Source organism: Chelonia mydas, chromosome 9, assembly GCF_015237465.2.
Source record: "Chelonia mydas isolate rCheMyd1 chromosome 9, rCheMyd1.pri.v2, whole genome shotgun sequence".
Classification (NCBI taxonomy): domain Eukaryota; kingdom Metazoa; phylum Chordata; order Testudines; family Cheloniidae; genus Chelonia; species Chelonia mydas.
The window spans coordinates 86,466,282-86,490,762 of NC_057855.1; the positions used below are offsets into that span (position 1 = coordinate 86,466,282).

At 43.8% G+C, this 24,481-nt stretch overlaps 1 protein-coding gene across 2 annotated transcripts in view; it reads right to left on the reverse strand.

Moving 5' to 3' along the window:
- SH2D1A (SH2 domain containing 1A) overlaps positions 1-24,481 on the reverse strand; it is a 72,963-nt gene that overhangs the window by 16,973 nt on the left and 31,509 nt on the right. Inside the window, exon 1 of one of the 2 annotated variants that reach the window (XM_007060135.4) lies at positions 3,491-3,880. The exons of the other annotated variant lie outside the window; for it this stretch is intronic. Within the exon in view, the coding sequence (XP_007060197.2) occupies positions 3,491-3,627 (137 nt within the window). The 5' untranslated portion in view covers positions 3,628-3,880. Of the gene's footprint in view, positions 1-3,490; positions 3,881-24,481 lie in introns of those variants that run through there. 2 annotated transcript variants of the gene reach the window in all.

A 24,481-nucleotide genomic window follows, 5' to 3' on the forward strand; every position in this document is an offset into this window, starting at 1 on the left:
TGTCATTACACACCCAAAACTGACTTCACATTGGCAGCGATGTGCACAGGATCGGCCATCCATGTTTATTAGAGTTAGCTACAATATTTTCATCAAAACATTATTCAGTGACAAATGGCTTTTTGAGGAAATTTTTTGTCTGGATCAAAATCTTCTGTTTTTTCAACACTCCTTCCCCCGCCCCCCAATTTTTCCCCCTCCATACTGTAATTAGTGGAAGGGGGGAAGAGAGAGAAAGGGAAAGACTGAAAATCTTGCAAATAAATTTTGTGGTTTTCATTTAATCAAAAAAATTTGTCACTACAAAAACTTTTCAGTTCATTTCAAATTTCTCACAGAAAATATATACTTTTTGGGGTGTTGGCTCCAGTATGCATGATGACATCTCTTCATTTACTTACAGGCTTTGCTTCACCATTTCAGAAATCGTTTCATAGTGACTGAATCTCCAGTAAGCGGTATACATTCTACCTAAATGCTCTCTAGGTATTCCTAGAGTAACCATCATCAGAGTTTCTGAGTACCGATTAAAAGTTTTTTGTTAAAAGCCATTATTATTAATAGTTATTAATTGCATAGTGAAAACACTGTTCTATGTGCTTTATAAGCAGGTATGAAGACACGATCACAGCCCCAGAATTTAATACAGAAAAACATTCTATAGTTTACTAATGGTTTGGGAGTGGGTTTTTTTTTGTTTTGTTTTTTTTGTAGTGATGAACCCCAAAGTCTACACACACCTATTTTTGGTTTTGCCAAGGCTTTATAGCATGTACTGTTGTCATTCTGGTCCTACACGCGCTATCTCCATCTGCTTGCCAGTCTAGGATTTGTTCTTTTTTTTGCTACAGCAAGCATCTGCATCCAACCATGCGGTAGTCTCTGGTTCATTGTCTGCTTTCTCTCCCCTTCTGTGCAGAGCAGCTCTGCTATTTTACGGTTTTTGCCAGCTATAGTGGTCTATTGCATACACTTATCTAAATTACCATCACATTGCTAGATCATTCTGTAATTTCTTTGTATCATCCACTCTGAGAGCACTGTTTCCTAGTTTATCCTCAGACACTAATTACTGTACAGTCTACTTCTTGCACCACATTCATTATTGAAATACTGTATTAAATCGTTCTGAACCCAGTTCTCATCTCTGTGATTCTGCCACCAGATTTCCATCCATGTCAGATCATACTTAACTAGACAATATTGTTCTAGCTACTCAGGTAGATATCTCCACTAGACGGTATCAAAAGTTTTCCTAAATACTTATATTTTGGATTATAAAAGCTTTATTTATCGATAGTTTACAAGTAACTAATTTTTCATCTCACCCTTTGCTCATGCAGATGTATCCCTAAATGCAAACATGTACTTGTGGTTCGCAAATTTTGCGGACACAGTTAGGAGGCTCCTTTATAGTTTATTGCATTCCCGTTTGTCTTCAGAACCTATGAGCATCATATTAACTGTCCTAATCTATTCTTTAAAAACCTGACCTTCCTATCATTCACCTAAACAAACTGCCTTGAATACCACCAGAAACTCCGACTGATTATTTGCAGCTCCATGTCCTTGTTATATGTTCAAATATTGAATGTAGGCTAACTAGACTGATTTCCTGGATTCCCGCTTTATTGTTCATAAAGCTGGATAATATTGTACATGACTCTCCAATTACCTGCTATCCCTCACCTGCTCTGGATGACCCTACAAATGATAAGTAGCTGTTTCACCATTTCCTCTGATAGCTCTTTAAGAACGCTTGGGCTTTTATTATTTATTAGCTGGCTCCTTTCACTAGAGTCTTATCACCGCTTTTCATATCTACCCCAAATCTGCATTAGATTTTAACTCAATACACTTCTTACTCCCCTAATTTTTTGTTGTCTTGTTAAAGACTGAGGTAAAGTAGATATTAGGTGTGTCATCCCACTTGGAATTCTTTAATCTTTGTTTTCCCTTCTCATTTAGTAGGGCAAGGCAGGACGATTCTTTGTGATTAAGGCACAACAGGAGAGATAAAATAAGATAATAAGATACTGGGTTGTATCTACAGTTCTGCTACAGCCTTCTTATGCGGCCTGGGGCACTTCTTATGTGGCCCTAAGCCTCGGTTTGCCCATCTGTAAAATGATCATAATACTCACATCCTTCACAGTTTAAAAGTCAAGGCTAAATCAGGTGTTGCTGAAAAGCACATTCAGACCTTTGGTGGAAAGTGTGATATAAATATTATTTTAGACATAGTAATACCCTCACTATCTTATCCTTTCTACATGGACAAAAGCCTCTTCTTAGTTCTTTTAGCTAATAATCATTTGCTTTGTCTAGATAATTTCTAATATTAACATATCTTGTTGCTGCTACCCCTTCTCCCCCTTCAATTCTTTAAAGTAGCTCTCAGTACAGACCTGTTGGCCATGCTTTGTTCGTTTAGTGGCATAGCACTTCATTGTGCATGCACAACGCTAATGCTTAGGATTCTTCAACCTTTCCGTCCTCCTTTGCTAAAAGAGCTCATACTTCTAACATTCAAATACCCCATGAATATTAAGTCCTTTGTCAGCTCATACCCATTTCAGAAGCAACTCATCAATGCCTTCTCTCCGAGTTGGTGACCTATGACAGACACCTCGTAAGAATTCCTCCCTTTGCCCCAACTCTGTTATCCTAACTGATCAATTGTCACCATCTATTTGTATGTCATGCACTTTAAAAGTAGTTTATTCAGAAATCAGTAGTAATTCTCCCAGTGTGCAGGGCTATATTCAGCTGTAGTAAGGCTGGCAGAATCAGGCCCTGAAATGTTGGCAACCACTCACTTTCAATATATGAATGAAAAGCATCAATATTCCTCCATATCAGCCCCCAGGGGAAAGGAGGCTTTGGGCCATACTGCTATTGAGTGTATTAAAAAGGAAGACAGATAACAGGCAAAACCAAAGGAATTATTCAGCATGAACAAGAAGCACATGCAATTTACGATCCAAACAGCATAGCTTAAGCTGTTATAGCCTCCTTTTTGCTCTCCACCCATCACCGCGATCTGTTTGTCTTTGCTCACTGGTTTGTGTCCCATTTTAGAGTAAGTGCCCCATGGCAGGAACCTGTGCTTTCCTATTTCTGCAAAGGGCCAAGAACCCCTTACCCACTCCCATGCCTGAAGTCAGCGTTAAAAACAACGCTTTGGACACAGGAGTATTTGCATGTTCTGCCAGAAGACGACCATTCTAACTGGCAAATGTAATATGAGGCAGAACACATGCTGTGAACCCAGAAGCTGGAGGTCTACATCCCTATGGAAAACCACAGGATCACCGAATTGGCTGCCCACTAGAAGGTCTCCATGCTACTGAGCCTTCACCAAATGGAGACCCATAAGACCCACTTGCAGCTGCATTCTAAGTGGCAGCTTGGCTCCCCAAGACTCAGACAAACACCAGGTAAGGGGTGTTGCTACAGACCCTAGACTCCCGTGGTTCTCTGTACTCACAGCACACACAGACAATACACTCCGGGGACGCTCTCACTGTCTCGCAGTAAATAGCTGCCATCCATCCCTGTAGACAGCAGCAGCTTCTCCCCAGTCTCCCGGCTGATGTTCCCATGATAAACATCCATAGAATCCATTTTCTGAAGGTCAACTGAGTGGAGCCTGATAGAACCCAGCTAGACAGAGGTGCTAGTGACGGTTACACAGCTCACTGCTGTCACTCGTCTGCTATCCAGCTGCTCACTCAATGGTTGATGTAAACAGGATGTGTTCCCACCTTGAGCTTCTCTATAGACTTTTCATACTGACAGCCAGAGCTGCTATCACCTATAAGGCATACGTGACATTTGACAGCACTCATATGACTCACAGCTTTCAAGATAGATGTTAATAACAGGTACATGAAGCCCACAATCTCCTTAACAAAAAGCAGTGCTCCCTTCCCCACAACCCAGAATGCACAAGCTCTGGTTAGGCTGAGAGCCGCAAGGGTCTGCTAGTATTTTCAGTAAAATTTTTGTCTTTTAAGGGTTTAAAATGTTGGAAAATTGGAAAAAGTAAGGGTCAGACCTGTCCTCAATTGTCTAATCTAGGGCCCCATAGTGCAAGCATAGAGATATGTTATCAGATGAGCAGAAACCTGAAGTTATGGCAAGGCAATCTAGCAACAAAGGACACTGTATGTTTTGCATGCGGTAGCAAAGACTTTAGGTGTAAAGAAGTTAAAACGAAGTATATGAATCACAAAGGGAAGAGATTGAACCTCTAAATACATGTATTTCCATAGGGTTGAGCAGAAATGCTGAGTGATTTGCAAGTCACTGTAAGAACTAAAGTTTATCACCTGACTCTTAAACCCACTCCGAATCTATCAGTCACCAATGCCTCTTGGGCAAGTAACTTCAGTTCTCCATGGCCCCTTTACTCCAGCTCAGCCTCCATAAAGGGATTGCAAAGGTAGGTTAAGTGACCCCATGTGGAATACTCCCAGCATAGAGTGGTTCCCTGGGTGGTATCGTACTAACAGAACGGCTCTACACCCCCTCTCCATGCAGCCCTAGGCATAGGGACATGCCCAGGGGAGGTGTATGTGGAAGGAAATGGGTATGACCAGAGCGCTCCACACTCCAGCTCTCTGGGGCCATACAGCAGCCCACTTTTAGCCTATTAGCAAACATGCAGGTAGACCGTTCAAAGCCCTGGGGCCAAGCATATCCCTAGCTCGGCCCAGAAGTCAGGATGTGCTAAGGTGGCTTAAAGCTACTCTGAGCCCTCCCAGAGCTGCACCTTCTGCAAGGAGCAGCTCAGAAGCAGGGCTGCTGTCTCGCTTTGTACAGCTCTTACTGAAAGTGTTGTGAACCTCTTCAACTGGAGCCCGCCTATAATAAATAAGTATTAGCTGGGAGCAAGACACTGTTGTGATGGGAGCACTGGAAATGGAGATAGGAATGGTAGGAAAAGGGGCTAACCTGTTTTTCATCCTTATTCATTGTGGATAATTCTGGGGGTGCAAAATCAGGGGCACCCAATTGTCAAAAACGTCTGTGAGCATTTTTTTCATCAAAGGCACCTGCCTCTAGCTCATTACAGCAAAGGTGTGCAGCTTTTCATCTGCTTTTCTTTCTTTCAAAACTAATGTTGAAAACGTAATTCACCAAATGCCACTTTTAAAGAGAGTTCCTATGAAGAGCTGAGTGCCTCCTCCCTTAACAGCGATCCCAGGCTTTGGTAGATTGATGGCACTCAGCACCTTGCAGGATCAAACCTGAAAAGAGTATTATAGCTCACTTTAAACCCATGGAAATCAAGCATTTGAGCGCTAAGGCTGAAAATGTGTCATTTCAAGCCACTGCACGTCGGTATTGCAGGTGATTATTTTCATGTAGTTGTATGGTATGTGAATGCTCTTAATGTCAGAGGTGCTAATTATTTCCACTTCAAGGCAGATGATACATTATTCCGAACGCTTTGGTAGATTAAGCTGGTGGAGCTCAGAGTAGTATATTTTAGAAACTGCATCTGACATTTGGAAATATTTTTCCCTTCAGCTGTTCAACAACAAGGTTGTCCTTCTCGTAGCTGTGAACTTCAATGCAGTGCTGATGTAACATTGTCACATGCAGCGAGTTCCCACACATCCTTCCTGACACTATTAGCAAAGCAGACATTTCAGTGTTGTAGAGAAGTGGGTAAAATAAAAGGTAGAACAAACTCAGAGACACATGCCGAGCATGTATGAAAAAACCAATTTCCTTCAGCTCCTGTGGGCTGACATGGCTTTCCTAGTTGTGTTTGCTGTTTGAAATCACTAGTATATCTGGTCAAATGATCTACCTGCACATTTGCTAATAGGCTAAAAATTTACTCCCCCACCTCCCTCCCACACATACACTTAAGACATTTCCATGTATGGACAAATATCCACCTATGGAAAAATTGCATTTTTGTTTCCTGAAGCTGGAGGATACCACATGGCAGTACATGGGATTGCCTCATATTCCTTCATCAGCATTACTCAGCACAAGCAGCTTCTGCCTGGGGCCCAGTGATGCATTCAGGGCTAAATTCATCCCCAGTTCAGTGGTACCTGGGTCATCACCCTCTGGGCCCTCAGGTAGTTCTTCACATGGGCAGAAGCAATATACCTAGCATAGGGGAGCGGAGCATTCTGCTTCGGTCACATATGAGACCTATTGGGTCAGTAACTGGAGGCCTGACTCATCACTTCTCTGCTCCTGGTGCAGTCAGTCAGTAAAGAACTTTACAATGTTTGGGTGGCCAACCTGTGGCTCCAGAGCCACATGCGGCTCCTCAGAACTGAACATGCGGCTCCTTGTATAGGCACCGACTCCGGGGCTGGAGCTACAGGTGCCAACTTTCCAGTGTGCCGGGGGGTGCTCACTGCTCAACCCCTGGCTCTGCCACAGGCCCTGCCCCCACTCCACCCCCTTCCGCCCCCACTCCACCCCTTCCCGCTCCCCCTCCCCCCGAGCCTCCTACACGCCACGAAACAACTGATTGGGAGGTGCAGGCAGGCAGGGAGGGGGAGCGCTCATCGGCGGAGCTGCCCATGGGTGGGAGGTGCTGGGAGCTCGGGGGGGGGGGAGCTGATGGGGGGCTGCTGACGTGTTACTGTGGCTCTTTGGCAATGTACATTGGTAAATTCTGGCTCCTTCTCAGGCTCTGGTTGGCCACCCCTGGGCTAGAGATAGGCCCAAGCCACAACATCTGCATCTGGATCCATATGTCCCCAGCCGTGTTGAGAGAATCTAGTGGGGGGAGGGAATTGGGACTTTCTGAGAACCCATGTTCCATATCTAATGCTCTAGGTCAGAGGTGGCCAACCTGAGCCTGAGAAGGAGCCGGAATTTACCAACGTACATTGCCAAAGAGCCACAGTAACACGTCAGCAGCCCCTCATCAGCTCCACCCCCACCCTCCCCCCGCTCCCAGCGCCTCCCGCCCACCGTCAGCCCCACCGATCAGTGCCTCCCCCTCCCTCCCCACACCTCCAGATCAGCTGTTTCGTGGCATACAGGAGACGCTGGGGGGAGGAGCAGGGGCACGGCAGGCTCGGGGAGGGCGCGGGAAGGGGTGGAGTAGGGGCAGGGCCTGTGGCAGAGCCAGGGGTTGAGCCTGGCCCATTGGCAAGTTGGTGCCTGTAGCTCCAGCCCCGGAGTCGGTGCCTATACAAGGAGCCGCATGTTCACTTCTGAAGAGCCGCATGTGGCTCCGGAGCCAGAGGTTGGCCACCCCTGCCCTAGGTATCTAGCTGTGGCATAGCCACAGCCTCAGTCAAGCCACCAATAGACATCCCTGGAACCCATTCACTGGTTTTTACAGCTACTACCAAGGCAGAAGGAGCTCTGCACCTGCTTACTCTCAGAGGCTTAGCAGTTTCCGAGGCAAATTTGGACTTGATAGAGCCCGAAAATTTCAACAGCAGTATTTACAGCAGGTCTATAATCTAGTGACAGAGACGGCAGGGTGTTTACTGCCTCACTTATCAAAGTGCTGGGATTCAGCTTCCCTGTTTACTTTTTTTTTTATAAATCAGTTGTGAAAATATTTGCACAACAAAGTAGAACTACATGTACTGAAAATACGGTTGTGTGTGTGGTGGCAGGCATTCAGCTAAGCACCCTTCCCACATAAAACTTATGTAGATTTTTTTTCACACTACTGTCACTCTAAGGTTGTTTTGGGGATTTCATCTAACTTTCCTCTTTCTTGACCCATTTTCACTTTTAATAGGTGATTTCAAAAGACGTCCGTGTGGTAAGTGGGAAGGGAAAAAACAAAATCAGAATGAGCCAGCATTGCAAATGTCATTTGACCACTTTTAGGATTTCACTGAAGTGTTTGCAGGAACTCTCTACACTTTTTGAGCATGAAAAGCTTTCTTAGAAACAGATCCATAGATTTATAAGCTGTCTGATCTGCTTTGATGTTTGAGCATGCTATATTTATCACCAAAAAGGGAAAGACAATTGTTGCAAACATTGCATTTTTATAACTGAAAGACAAAAAACAAACAAACAAACAAAAAAACTCAATGACTTTGACACAAATTCTTTCTACAAAGGGGATTGACTGGAGAGAGGCAAAGGTGAATTGTAAGCAACTGTTGCTACTCTGATCCAGGAAGGTTTAGTACCAGGCAAGCCCCACGGCCCATTTTAGAGTAAGGGCTGCTCCAAATTGAATGGGTTGCCTGTAGTCCCCAGGAGCCACTATGGTGGCTCTTACTCCACCCAAGCTGAAGAAATCCGCTGCGGTATCTCAGCTAAGCTTTTGTTTGTGCACCACCAGAACAGCTGCCAGCTGCCACAGCCCAAATCAGGATCAGCGTCAGTCTCTCTAATTTTGACCCAGCTCAGGGTTCAGAGCCGAAACGTTGTCCCGTAAGACAGAGCCTTACCTTGAGCAGTACATTTTGGGATGCCTCAGTAGTTCATTATGCTGTGCTATTTTCCATGACTGTGCCAGCAAGGAATGGTAAACTGTAAACTGCAGCATTTCTGCCATGTGAGTGAATGGGGAATGGTCTGGTAACACAGAACTGACCAGTGGGAGCAGGACTGGTCCCACAGTGTGTCTTCTTTCTAACACCCTGAGCCTGATTCTGCACGGTGCGGAGCTCCCTCCTCTCCCACTAACATGGCTTGGAGAGCACTCAGCACCTTGCTGGGTAAGCTCAGCAACTGCAGGATCAGGCCGGCCTCAAAATGGTTCAGCGAGCAGCTGTGTAAACTTGCCCACAAGCCAAGACGAAAGGTTTCTCTAAAACACAAAGGAAAGGCAGAGCCTGCTGTGCTCTGAAGTATTTGGTCATGAAAGACAGTCTGGTGCTTTGCTGCTTTTTTTGGTTATTTCTAAAAGCCAAAGGTTGGCATGGATGTATAGAACCTCACCTTAATGCAGAGCGGGGACGGCATCTTATCACCCCAGGGTACACAGCAATACTGAGACCAAATGCCCTATAAACAGCTGGGCAGTTAAAGCCCTTTCCACTGTTACGGTACGTTCAAAAAGAAAGCTGTGCTTAAAGCAGTGGATTACGGTTCAGGAGACCTGGGTTCATGTGCCAGCTGTGACAAGACTTTGTGTGAACTTGGGCAAATCTCTTAATCTCTCTGGGCCTAAATCACCTGTCTCTAGAATGGGAATAATAATGCTTCCTTTGGCTGTTTTGCCTAGCTGGCCTCTGAGCTCTTTAGGGCAGAGGCAGTCTCTTGCTTTGTGTATGCAGAGCATTGATCTCAACGGGAACCTGACTTTGGCTAGAGTGCTACTGTAATACATACAATGTAACTTATAAAGATTAATTAATCACAGCACCCCTGTGAGGTTGGTGTGACGCTGACAGACCAAGTGCCAGCTCATGCCAAGGCCCTGGGCCTTACTGAACAGACAAACACAGCCTGAATCAGTCTGGTTCATAGAATATCAGGGTTGGAAGGGACCTCAGGAGGTCATCTAGTCCAACCCCCTGCTCAAAGCAGGACCAATCCCCAACTAAATCATCCCAGCCAGGGCTTTGTCAAGCCTGACCCTTAAAAACGTCTAAGGAAGGAGATTCCACCACATCCCTGGGTAACGCATTCCAGTGCTTCACCACCCTCCTCGTCAAAAAGTTTTTCCTAATATCCAACCTAAACCTCCCACACTGCAACTTGAGACCATTACTCCTCGTTCTGTCATCTGCTACCATCGAAAACAGTCTCGATCCATCCTCTTTGGAACCCCTTTTCAGGTAGTTGAAAGCAGCTATCAAATCCCCCTTCATTCTTCTCTTCCACAGACTAAATAATCCCGGTTCCCTTAGCCTCTCCTCATAAGTCATGTGTTCCAGTCCCCTAATCATTTTTGTTGCCCTCCGCTGGACGTTTTCCAATTTTTCCACATCCTTCTTGTAGTGTGGGGCCCAAAACTGGATACAGTACTCTAGATGACGCCTCACCAATGTTGAATAGAGGGGAACGATCACGTCCCTCGATCTGCTGGCAATGCCCCTACTTCTACATCCCAAAATGCCATTGGCCTTCTTGGCAACAAGGGCACACTGTTGACTCATATCCAGCTTCTCGTCCACTGTAACCCCTAGGTCCTTTTCTGCAGAACTGCTGCCTAGCCATTCGGTCCCTAGTCTGTAGCGGTGCCTGGGATTTTTCCGTCCTAAGTGCAGGACCCTGCACTTGTCCTTGTTGAACCTCATCAGATTTCATTTGGCCCAATCCTCTAATTTGTCTAGGTCCCTCTGTATCCTATCCCTATCCTATCCTATCCTAAGATCAGCAAGGATTTCACTGTTAAGCCAAGCTGGTCGCCTGCCATATTTACTATTCTTTCTACACATCAGGATGGTTTTCCCTGTATAAGGATTCTTTAAAATACAGTCAGCTCTCCTGTACTCCTTTCTCCCTCATGTTATTCTCCCAGGGGATCCTGCCTATCAGTTCCCTGAGGGAGTCAAAGTCTGAAGTCTTTTCTGAAGTCCAGGATCCATATTCTGCTGCTCTCCTTTCTTCCTTGTGTCAGGATCCTGAACTCAACCATCTCATGGTCACTGCCTCCCAGGTTCCCATCCACTTTAGCTTCCCCTACTAATTCTTCCCAGTTTACGAGCAGCAGGTCAAGAAGAGCTCTGCCCCTAGTTGGTTCCTCCAGCACTTGCACCAGGAAATTGTCCCCAACACTTTCCAAAAACTTCCTGGTTCATCTGTGTGCTATTATTGCCAAAATAGATACTAGCGTTATAAAAATGTTTTGACTTAATGGTATGTATGTAGGATGCCGCATGTATTAATCCTACTTATATTATCTGTATCCCATAGTATAAGGTACTGTTTAAATATTTGCTCTGTAACTATAAAAATGTTTGCTAAGACTGTAAACCTTCCCCTTCCTCCCCCACCCCAGTCAGGGGAGAAGCATTACTAAGTGCTAAATACTAGTTTACCACCAGAGGTGTTATCTCCTCCTCAACAAAAGGTCTCCTGATATCAGATATACCATTGTGGATGAAAAACTTTGTTGATTGCAAACCCTCCCACCCCCACATGCCTGGGAAGAGGGTATGTGACAAGCCCTTCTCCCGCCACAGCTTGAACGCTGGGAGCAGGGATGCTGGAACAGTTTGTACAGTGGGGAGTGCTGACAGCCACTGAACCAAACTGTAAACCCTGTCGATGATGGAAACCACTTCAAGCCAGGGGGGTGTGGCAGCACCCCTAGTTCCAGTGCCTATGGAAGGGAGGGAAGAGAATAAAAATGGCTGTTTAGGAGAAATTGTTATCTTTATGCTTTCTGGACTCCCAGGGGCAGAAATTCCTAAACACAAGCAAGAGGTCCCTATGCTGCTTGGCTTGGGTTAGCCAAAAAGGACATAAAGGCTTGCTTATTATAGATTTATATTTTTGATTATTACCTTTTGAACTTCAGAATGTACCTCAATGGTGTGTGTATGTTTACTTGCTTTAACCTTGTAAATAACTCCCATTTCTTTTTCCCAGTTAAGAAACCTTTAGTTAGTTTGTTACAGGATTTGCTACAAGCATTGTCTTTGGTTTGAGATCTGAGGTACAATTGGCCTGGAGTAAGTGACTGGTCCATTGGGACTGGAAGTAACCTGAATATTGTACTCTCACTCTCCCCAGCTCTACTGGAACCACACAGCCAGGGTTTCTTTTACCAGTGGCTGTTCTATGAAATGAGCACTGTGAAATACACTGCTGGGGAGTGGCGGGGCGGGCAGAAGGGGGCCGGGCTGCACAACAGATAATACAACCTGGAGTTCTATTACCTTACAATGGAGTTCCTCCTGGGTACCACACTGCACTGAGAAAATAGATTGCTAATTAGTGATGGAAGATCTGTGTCCAGTTCAATTCAAATATGCAGCAGACACTTAGCTAAACCTCTCTGGCCTAAAGGATTTCAAGGGTCCCAGCACGCCCTGGTTTTCTTTAACATTTATTATGATGTAATAGTTGCATTGCAGAAGTGCCCAAGGGCCCCAGTCAGGATCAAAGCCCATTGTTCTAGGCACTGTACACAAAAATAAGTAAAGGGCAGTCCCTGCCCTCAAGACTTTAATATTAAGGTAGCTCCTATGGGCTCCAAACAGGATTGGGACCCCATTGTGCTCGGAGCTGCACATGCCCTTCTAATGAAAAGGCAGTCCCTGTTCCAGAGAGTTTAGTATTCCATTAGCTCCTACAAGCTCTAATCAGGACCAGGGCCACATTGTGCTAGATGCTGTACAAACAAATAGCTCTGGGGCTAGGACTCTGTCTAGGAGAGCTGTAAGTATTGCAAGAATGGCATTTCTCACAATATTTCAGAAGCCAGTACTTGTCGAAGCGCATGAGAATGGGGAGGGGGAACTTTTGGCAAACCTCTGCAAAGATTTGGTTCTTATTTTAACCAAGCCACTTCAATCATCCCTAGTGATGATACTGCCATATTTTGTTGAATTTTATAGCAATTGTGGCTATTATAAAACTAATGCAAGTGCGTCATTAAAATGCCCAGATAATTTTATTTGGCTGAAAATAGCTATAACCTTCCAGACCTTTCTGAAATTAATGCCATCGCTGAACTGTTATGGGAAGACATTGTATAAAGGGCAATAAAGCAAGATTAAAAAATAACCTGCTTGAATTTCTATTTTTGATGATGCAGGTATATTATCACATATGCCATCTCTGCTTTGGTACGGTGTGTGCAACTGCAAAATAGCCGGCTGTTGCAATGCTTCTGACATAAAAAGGTAGAAAAACAATTAAGCGATATGAGAAACCGCATTAAAACACTGCTAACTTTTTATATGATTTTCTGTATATTAGGTAACTTTCAATTTTAGTGTAACCTCTCACACAAAACAACTGTGCAAGATATTAATTGGAGATAAAGTCAGCAAGCCTACATGAGGGAAATAATATTGTTAAAGTTCAGTAAAACATCAGCGTCATATATGGTATCTGTGTGCGCGTGGCATTAATCTGAGCTCAGAAGGCAAACGTGATAAAGAGACAGCAGGCAAACACAGGCTACACTTCACAGAAGGTCATTTAAAAGAAAAACAGAACAAGACAGTTTCCAGATTACTGAACTTACTAAATTTCACAATTTAAAGTCCTATGAATCCAGTCCTGACATCCTTACTCAGGAAAGTCTCCCATTTCAAGTGTTAATATATTGAAGTCAATAGGATTGTTGCCCTGAATGACAACTGGCCCCTATATACGTATTTAATTAGAAGGAGCCAAAAGCTTGAATCTGGGCACCCCTCAAAAATTTGGGAAGTTCAGGACACATCCTAGTTATAATATATGTAGGGGACTAGGTGACTTGGAGGCCCAGATTCTCAGAGGTCCCATAGACACCTAAGTGAGCTGTAGCTCACGAAAGCTCATGCTCAAATAAATTGGTTAGTCTCTAAGGTGCCACAAGTACTCCTTTTCTTTTTGCTAAATACCTTTGGTTACCTCTAGACTCTGAGTTAGTGGGGTGATTCCCAGCTCATGTGGATACACTCACGCTAGCTCTCATCGACAGCAGTGCAGCTGCAGTAGTAATGGAGTGGGATAGCTGCCCTGAATACAAACCTGCCTGAATCCCATTGGTCTGTTGGGATGGCTAGGCTTCTGCCCATGCTACCACAGCTACACTGCTATTTTTAACATGGTGGCTTGATGAAACCTAGCATGAGTATGTCTATGCAAGCTGGGAATCACTCCCCAGTTCACAGGGTAGACACAGTTTTCAAAGATATGGGCCTGAGCTGAATAGTTGAAGCCTAGAAACATGGATTTTAGCATGTATACACCATGGCGTTTTTCAGAGACCACAGTAGTGAGAGCAGTACAAGAACCTAAATAGAATACAGTTTAAATACACCTCCATCCTAGTTCCTAACCGATATTTGCCTATAATCACAAAAATACCTTGCAATTGGGGACAAATATCAGTTAGGAACTAGGATGGAGGTGTATTTAAACTGTATTCTATTTAGGTTCTTCCAGAGGGGTGGAGGGCTTATTAGCCCAGGGCCACATGCAATTGCATGTCTAATCTTTGCCTGCAATTATCTTAAATGCACACCCAGATGATACCATTTACATTCAGTCATAGATTCAAAGCATCTTAATGCCAGAAGAGACCATTATATCATCTAGTCTGACTTCTGTGTAACAGGCCATTATATTTCACCCACTTCCTTCTGTACTGAGCCCAATAATTTGTGTTACTAAAGCACAACTTGTGTTTGGCTAAAGAATATCTTCCAGAAAGATACCAGTCTTGATTTAAAGGCATCATCAAGAGATGGAGAATCCACCACTTTCCTTGGTAGTTCTTTCAATGGTTAACCACCTTCCTTGTCAAAACTTTGCGCCTTATTTCCCGTTTGAATTTACCTGGCTTCAGTTTCCAGCCTTTGGTTCTCGTTCTGCCTTTCTCCACTAAATTAAAGAGCCCATTATAGTACCCAGAATTTTCGCCCAGGGAAGGTATTTATACGCCACAATCAAGTCACCTCTCATATCTTCTTTTTGATAAGCTTTCTCTAAGTTTCTCACAACAAGGTAATTTCTCCACCCCTCAAATCATTTTTGTGGCTCTTTTCTGCGCCTTCTCCAATTCTTCAACATCCTTTTTTTTTTTTAAATGTGGACTCCAGAATTGTACACAAAATTCCAGGAGTGGTCTCACCTATGCTGCATACAGAGGTAAAGTCACCTCCCTGCTCCTACTCACTACTCCCCTGTTTATACATCCAAGGATCTCATTAGCCCATTTTGCCACAGCATCAAATTGAGAACTCTTGTTGTGACCCCTAAATCCAGAGCAATTGCTTTCCAGGGTTCAGTCCCCTATTCTGTAGGTATGGCCTGCACTCCTTGTTCCTAAATATATAACTTTGCATTTGTCTGTATCAAAACATATTTTGTTTGGCTGGTCCTCCCCTATCAAGCAATTCAGAGCATTCGGCATGACTGCCAGTAACGGGGTTCCACTCGCCGCAGGTTTGCCTCTTCATGGCTTGGTTTAGCAATTAGCTCTCATTCCATCTGGCACCCCCTTCTGTTGGCTACTCGTGCTATGGCTTCTCTTTTTCCAGGACTTGGGGTGCTCCCTCTTCATGACTCAGCCCTCCAGCCAGGTCACACTACAATCCTACTCTTCCAGGATATCAAAGTCTTACTGGGCAAGCTGTCCTTATGCCACTTCAGGCAGCCTTCCTTTCCCACTTCAGGTCCTGTGCCCTTTACCAGTGGCAGATGGGGGAACCCAGGCCCTCCCACTACTCTGGGTTCTAATCCCGGAATCCTCTCCCTAGCAACCTCGGTCTGCTCAGTCTCAGGGGTCGTTACTGGTTCCCTGGGCTACTACCCCACCTCTCTATCTCCTTGCCTATCTTGAGGCTTACCACCAGAACTTCTTCCACTCCCCACAGCTACTTCACTTCTCATTCTCTTGTCAAATTCCCTAGTCCAGGACAGGACCCAGGGCCCTTCTTGACCCTGACCAACTCCTTTTCCCTCTAGGAAGTGACTGCAGCCCCCGTGCTGACTTCCTGTTTTATAATCCTCTCCCATTTAGGCTCCTTCAATCCCTGGTTCTCCTCCAGGTACGGCATCTAAGTTTGATTGGCCCCCTTCTGGCACACATTAACCTGCTCACGACTTGTGTGGGGGTGCACACTGCATTCCGCTGCCCTGTCCTCATTATTATTTACCACTCATTGTGTCACTTGCAAACTCTCTCTGCAGCACTGTACATATCTGTGGCCTGAAAAAAACACCTAACTTACGTCTGTAGTCATGGTAAATAGGCATACAGTTGTGTACACATTCTTGTTTGTAACCTGGTTTTCTAATATTTTCAAATACAAGTCATTAGAATATCTATAAAAATACCAAGAGAAAAAAACTTTAAAAAAAAAGCCTCTGAAGCTTGTAGGTTTGGTAGTTTTTACTGGCTATATTTAAACAGACTATTAGAGCAAATAGCACAGTACAGCCCTGTATTTACTCTTTCCTTGCACTGCCGGGGGGTGGGGGGGCCGCGATTTTTTTTTTTATTCCATAAATGGTTCAAAATGTGCTCTGGTGGCACTACATCAATAGCAAACCCTAACGCAGAGACCTATCGAGATATATTTTCCATTGTAAAGCTTTTGTAGACAGAGAATATTGGGGGCGGATTTGGTTGCCTGTCCACATCACAGGCTAGGCTGACAGCAAAGCAGGCACAAACCTCGGTATAGAAGAAATAAAATATTTGAGTGGTACCGATTGCTCTTTTGAGGTTTTATCGAAGCACGTTGGGCACAGATTGCTTTGCTGGCTCCTATCACGAGCTGCAGCCACAAGAAAATCATTTATGTCCTGAAAAAAGTGAAGCGAAGGGAACAGAAGATACATTTTTTAAAGAAAAATAATGCTTTCCTTCTGACAGTTCTTGCTCAGTGCACTGGGAAGGGCTTTGCTTTCACTACCAAATCAAAGACTGCACCACCAGCCATGGAGTCGACTCGTTTTAACCGTCGAGAGAAAACGTTATAACATATTAGACTCAGCAAAGGACGTTTCACTCTTGTACCACAAACTGCACTGATAGAAAAAAAACTATAGTGCACCTAACCCTGCCCCCTTTGAAGTGTGTGGTAGAATCCTTATTGATTTCAGTGGGAGCAGGGGCAGGCGGAAACCTTTTAGCACTAAACAAGCAGCATATGTTTTTTGGAGAGCAGAAAATTTAGGTATTTATGTGGTGGGCTTTTTCTGGCTGGATCTCTCTACGTGCTGCCTAAGAGTGATTCTCATAGCATAGCAAAGGAGCCCGACAGTCACTGGTAGTATAGTGAGTCAATGGGTACCTTTCGTTTCCCTTTCACTACTAAGCACAAGCTAAATTGAATTCAAAGAGAGGTGAGAAAACTTGTCAGGGGAGAGAACAATATGTCGGTTAGGAGGCTCCCATTCTTCAGAGCTTCTTCCCAGTCTAGTGTAGCTCCCTACATTTCTCCAACGTGCCTTGGGGATTCTCCAAGATCAGAAGTGAAGCAGATGGAGACTGGACTGTTCAGGAGATTGGTAATGGGGTACATATACCTCTAGGTCAGGGGTTCTCAAACTGGGGGTCAGGGGGTTGCAAGGTTATTACATGGAGGGTCATGAGCTGTCAACCTCCACCTCCAAACCCCACTTTACCTCCAGCATTTATAATGGTGTTAAATATATCAAAAAGTGTTTTTAATTGATAATTGGGGGTCGCACTCAGCGGGTTGCTATGTGAAAGGGGTCACCAGTAAAAAAGTTTGAGAACCACTGCTCTAGGTCAATGTTTCCAATCCAAATCAGAGTGATCCCATCTGACACTGTTTGGTGATCTGATGGAAGTCAGCTGGTATTCTCAGTCAAGTTCCAAATGTCCACAACAGAAATAGTTCTTTCACAACTGGCATTAGATAGCAGCCCTGTTGGCTGATTCAACAGCTTGGACAAGGATTTGAAACTTTGGGCCAAAGGCACAAAATGTTGCCACTGGATTCCAAGGAGGTCCCTCCAGGGCAGGGTTGAGATACATTGGCAGGGCAGCATGGAGAAGCTGGTCTACAGTTGCCAATGTTGGACTATTTTATGGATAAATAAAAGTCTTCAGCCACCAGGGTTGTCAGTCTACAAGGTCTGCCCATTCCCCTTGCATGGCTCTCTGGGCCAATGGAACATACTCCATGGGTACCAGCTGAAGGGGAGACAGTGCCACCAATATGACTGAACCCCCCAGCACCACATCAGGAAGGAGAGCAGCACACAGAGGACATCTGAGAGGCACCATCTGCCCAACAACTCAAAGGGAATACAGAGGAGGATGTTGTCTTGGTGCGTCTCTTTACTGCCATGTTTGCTCCAGCTATAACTCAAGTGTTGCCTTTAACTCAACTCTTGTCTACACACACAAATCTCTAGCTAGCATTCAGAGGTGCTTCAAGCTATAGCTAGCTGGCCCATTGGGGAGCATGCAGGGAAGATGCAGCACTCTGAGTTAATACAATTCATCAGGTGCTAATGCAATCACTCTGCGTTGCTAATCAAATCACTCTGTGGTGCACTAGTGATGTTTTGCAGCTACTCTCACTCAGGGTATGTCTACACTTAAAATGCTACCGCTGCACTGCTGTAGTGCTTCAGTTGTGACAGGGTTGGGCCAGATGGCTACAGGAGAGTGATAGAAGGCAGATATATTAGCCCTAGGTTAAGTAGGTCCCTTTTCCCTGGGTAAGGTAACAGGGAAGGTTCCAGAACAATCAGGAACTTTCTGGAAATAATTAAGGCAGACAGACTGATTAGAACACCTGCAGCCAATCAGAAGCAGCTAGAATCAATTAAGGCAGGCTAATCAGGGCACCTGGGTTTAAAAAGGAGCTCACTTCAGTTTGTGGTGCGTGCGAGGAGCTAGGAGCGCAAGAACCTGAGAGTGAGAAGGCATACTACTGGAAGACTGAGAAGTACAAGCACTATCAGCCATCAGGAGGAAGGTCCTGTGGTGACAATAAAGAAGGTGTTGGGAGGAGGCCATGGGGAAGTAGCCCAGGGAGTTGTAGCTGTCACGCAGCTGTTACAGGAGCCACCGTAGACAACTGCAATCCACAGGGCCCTGGGCTGGAACCCAGAATAGAGGGCGGGCCCAGGTTCCCCCATCCCCCTACTTGATACCGGAGGAGTTGAACTGGACTGTGGGTTCCACCAGAGGGGAAGGTCTCTGGCCTGTTCCCCGATCCACTAGGTGGATCAGCAGAGGCTGCGGGGATTGTTCTTCCTTTTCCCCATGCTGGCCAGTGATGAGACTAACTGAGTGAACGGCAGATTTGAGCCACAAAAGTGGCCATACTGAGGGCTGCCGTGAACCTCTCAGGTGAGAAAAACTGCCAATAAGCACAGGACTCATCAAGGCAGAGGAGGAACTTTGTCGCACAGTATAGAGACTACCTACGGACACAAGTAATCCATCTCCCTGAGAGGAGGTAGCTAGATTGATGGTAGGATTCCATCTACACCTAGTGCTGTCCACACTGGGAGCTAGGTCAGTATAGCTATGTCTTTCACACCCCTGAGAAACGAAGCTATACTGACCTTAAAGTTTCTAGGCCTTTGGTTAGGATTGGCTATCTTGAGTGAACTACCTCAAGTGTACTAAGTAGAGCTAACTGTTTTAGTGAATTTGGCCCTGTTACGCCAAGCTACAACAGAAACCTGTTTCCAAGAGGATGGGCCCAGAAAATGTATCTTAAATCCTTCAGTATTTAAACTTTACAGGGAAAAATCATAAGAAACATTTATGTGGTGGCCTCTTTGGATTCATTTTGTTCACTCCTTTTGATTGTTCTCTTATAATAGACACCTTAGCTGGGGCTAAACACTTTGCACACAAGCTTCCCAGCCTGTAGTTTAAAATGTAAACACTATAACATTAAGATTTAATTGATGTTTATATTCACTGTGGGAGCATTTATTATGAACTATTCATAAGGGTGCTCCGTGCTGCCGAAACATGAAATAGGGCTACCTTTCCAGTGAAATTTCTTCACATAGAGAAACCGCACAGGAGCCGAGTTATGTTAATAGACACACCTAAGAGACCATGATCATTTTGATCAGCTCTGGTAGCTAAGACATATTTAAGTCATGGACCCCTCCCACAGCACCCAGACTCCAGATGGGGCCGGGGGGCGGTCCTCTTTTAGGACACACTTGACATACTCACTCTAGGGGCAGCAGCAGGCCCAATAGGGGGTGGCTCCAGCATCCAGAAATAGGCAAGAGACAGAAGCAGCAACAGCAGGACAGGGAGGTACCCTGCTTGGGCTCCCTTGCTTCTCTCCCTCAAGGACCTTCACAGCCCTGCGGTCAGCTGACTGGTTTTTACCTTTCAACTTTAGACATTATTTCTTGTCTGCTGATTGGTTGTTTGCCTCAACTTCTCTCTCCCCCCCACCACCCCACTCCCCATTTAGAGTGGGTTCAGATTTTGACTGAAAAATTATTCTGTCAAAACTAGGATTGAATTGGAAACATTTTTCACAAGAAAATGTTTTTGACCACACACACACACACAAAATGGTGTCAGGAAGTTTTGAAATGAAACAAAACAAAATTGTCATTTTCATTCCGTTTTTAAAACGCTTGTTTTAATGTTGACATTTTGGATTTTTCTAATGTTTTGCCCTGCCCGTCTTTTCCCGCCACTAAATGCAACAGAATGAATGAAATCTCGGGGCAGGGGAGGGGTTGAAGTAGGATGGGTTTGGAGGACGTATTTTATTTTTTCCCTCCTTTTTTCCTTCCTTTCCCAGTCTAATTTTTCAAAATTTGGCAGCTACCATGAGGCACAAAGAAAAATGAAATCCTATAGCTTTGACGCTCTGTAACTTTTCCAAAGTTGGAGAAATTTTGAAAAGTTAGAGTGGAAAAAGGAAACAAAAAAAAATCAATGGAAAGACTCGCCTGAACTTCGGCTCAGATATTTTCCTTGTATGTTGTACCCCTTTCCCACGCTCATTTATTTATTTGCCTTCTTAACTTGCAAGCTCTTCAGAGCAGGGATCGTGTCATCATATATTTATAGCACACCTAGAACTCTGGTTCCCCACCCCAAATTAGGGACACTGGACATTAGGGCAGTGTAATAATAATGCCACCTTATTAATACATTTATGCTTTTGACAATGAAACAACTGAAACTGTCCCAGTCTGGCACAAACCCATGTATCTTACTCCTGAATGAGAAAGGTGTGTTCCAGCATCTGGCTGGATCCCAGATAACAATCTGGGATGGAGTTTTTATGAAAATATCAAATGTAAACCATGGCGTATGTACTCCTCTTGGAGTCACAAGAAGATAAAAATCACACTCTTCCATAGATGAGATGAAGCTCCCTCTTTACATGTACTTAAATGTCATCCTTCACTTTCACTGGAACAGTTACATAGGAATGAAGTATTTATAGCACTTCTATAAAAAGTCTTTTAATAGTCCATTTGTGCTACCCTATTACTTTTCCATTACAATAGTGTATAAATTGCTGTCTTGATCAGAGAAATATCTTGCTACATGAAACTAGATCACCTCTTAATCTCCATCGTCCTTCAAGTGATGAAGAGCTGTTCTCATGAAAACTCAACGTTACAGTCGCTGTAATTTATACACAAAAACTTGTCAGAAAAAGATCTCCATTCATAAGAAAATATGCAGTTAACGAAGCCCGCAGCAGTGGTAAGTGAAGTTCAATCAGCCTCTAGCACAGCAATCTAGAACTCCTGTTATTAGCTGTCACAATTTTTCCAAAAAATAGCGCATGCTAGAACATAATGTGCATCTAGATTTTATTGCCTACAGGTAAGATTTGTTTCCCTCTATGCAGCTCATTTTCTCTTTTAGTCTAAAACTCTTCTTTTCCTCTCCATCTCTCTTCCCATTACTCTCTTCTGAATGGTTTTTCTCCAGGGCTGAATTAATATTGGTTTTGACAAATTGGTTAGCCAGGAACACAAAAAGGATATTTGCAGAAGTAGCCAATGCCCACTAAGCACTACCTCCCATCCCTTACTGTATCATTCTCAGCTTTGTCTACACTACACAACTTTTAGCTGTTTGTCAGCACTTTTGCAGCGCGCTCCTGCCGACAACGAGCCGTTTACACTGCCACTTGCCGCAGCAAAACTTTTGTCTCTTGCCGGGGGGGGGGGGAGGGGGGCAGGGGCAGTTAAGCACCTGTGAACAACAAAAGTTTTGTCGTTCAATTGGCAGTGTAGACAAAGCCTCAGTCTCTGAAGAAACACAAATCTCTGAACTATAAGAAATAAAGCAAATTCTCCAGTAAGAGTTTCTGGTATGTTGGAGATTGTGCATAGTGGGAAAACTACAATAACGACAGTTTTCCTTGTCCTCCCCTGCAGGACATGTAGCGACCCCAAAAGCCATGTGCGCACGCATGGTACTCCAGACCATTGCAGAGAGAATCATAAGGAAAACTTCAGGCACAAGTGCAATTTGGTAGAAAGCAAAGCAGAGGTATTGGTTTCTTCTATGAACTCCGCCAGGTGGGACTTCCTATGTATTTGTTATAGTCCCCATCATATTAGTATATAAGCACCATGTAGGCCAGTGGTGGGCAACCTGCAGCCCACAGGCCACATGCGGCCTAACAGGGTAATCTGATTGCGGTCTGAGAGACATTTTGCTGATGTTGACCATCCAAAGGCACGGCCTCCCGGAGCTCCCAGTGGCCGCAGTCCGGCCAATGGGAGCTGCAGGAAGTGACATCCAGCACGTCCCTGAGGCCCACCACTGGCTAATGGTGAGTGGGATAAAATTCTGATGGAAGACACGTGATAAAGTTGCCACCTTTTTGCTGATTAAAAAAACGGATGTTGGGCAAATCACTCATCTCTTCAGGCATCGCTTTCCCCATCCCAACAAAACTGGTTGAAAAGTGAGTTTGAGATCTACGTAAGAACTAGTTAGGTAATAGTGTTATCTCACAGGGTACTTTGAAAATATTAATGTTTGTAAGACGCTTTGAGATCTTCTCATGAATGATGCTGTCTAAGTTCCCCTGTATATATTTATAAAGAAAAGAACTTACACCTCACATACATATATGTTACCATTCCTCCTTATTTCCAGCTGCTCACGTATTTGCATATGTGAGATTTTGGCCCTTGTCAATTTGCAGCAAGTGCTCAGCACCTTATAGAAGTAGCCCCTGACTTTCCACAAAACATCTACATTTACTCATAGGAGCTGGAACTAAGGGTGCGGGTGGTGCTGCAACATCCCCTGGCTTGAAGTGGTTTCCATTATATACGGGTTTACAGTTGGGTCAATGGCTCTCAGCACCCTACTATAAAAATTATTCCAGCCCCCCCTGTATTTACTCAATGAACCACTTCTTTTATCAAGTAAATGATTCTGGCTATTAAACAGAAAGATATAAGCTCCCAAGGCATTGTGTATCTTACTCTTTTGCTTTATGTCTCCATCTTCCTATGCAAAGATGTTATTTTTTTCCTTTTCTTTTCCAAAAAGAAAATTAAATGCAAAAAGAAATTACAATTAAAAAATATTAACCCTTGCCTTCTGTGGTTGCCTAGAGCTGCTGTTTTACTATGTTCTCTTGCTTGATCACATGGGGAGGATAATGCTAGCAACTTTGGAATTACACAAATCAAGAAACACAGAGATGAGTTTGACAGGCCCATCCTTAACTTGCTTCTTTGTCCTTTGTCCCTTTTTCCTCAGTCTGGATGTATATGTTTAGGTTTTGAATTTCCTGACTTTTGTCATTCTGTGTCATAACTTTAATGTTATTTAAATGCAATTTCTTCTTAATTTAAATTTACTACCAAAGTTTATTGAGTTTATTTTAACACCATTATGAGAGATTAGAAAATAAATAATATTTTAACTATTTTTATAAACGGTATGTTAGTACGTTTCATTTCTTATTGTTCTAGTGAATGTCACTGAGCAAAACCTGGCAGTGAACAAGAATGGTATTTATGATATAAAGGTCATGTAGCCTACTTTTGCTTCAGGAGCTCAGCCCTTGGTCTTACCTTGAAAACTGGCTAGGAATGTATCTTGTTGTTGACATTAATTTAAATACAAAGACCCAAACTTGCAAGCCCTGCACACACAACTCCAATTACACTAAAGAAGAGTCCCACATGACAGGGGTTGCAGGACTGCCTTGTTTGTTTGTTTTTGTTTTGTTTTCTTTAATTTTCATGATGCCCTCATGCCTATTTGGTAAACCAGCAAACCCTCCTCATTCAAATCCTTCCATAAAACTCACTTCTGCTGCATTGCCCATGTGGTGTGAGGTAATTCACCATAGTCAAAACATTCCATTGCACAGCTAATTGAGTGTACAAAAATTTATTACAAGGTTGATTTTATTAAAAAATTACAATATTTCCTAGGCCCCCAACCATGGATCAGGGCACCATTTTGCTAGTTGCTGTACAAATAAAAAACAGTCCCTGCCCTGGAGAGCCTACAATCCAAGTATAAAATGACAGAATAAACATGTGGTCTTATCACTGTAACCCTCAGCCCATCCCTTTCCCATCATTTGTTAATCTCATCTGTCATGTTCCTTCTAAAATTTCATGGTAAATTCTTCAGGGCAAAGACTGTGTCTTTGTATTTGTTCTGCAGCGTGCCCAACATGATTTGGGGGAATGTAGAAATACCAAATAAATAATAAAATTAAATATTAGCAATAATGATAAATGACAACCCATTAATACTGAAGAATTGAGCCTGCTGTATTGTGACCCATAATAGAGGTTATACATCTATTTTGTGTCTTGGTATCAATATATCTTGGTGAAGCCATTTTAAAATTAAATTCAAATATGCATCAAATTTTTTTTTGCTTTGAAAGAGCACATTTGTTATGGCAGACATTAAGCA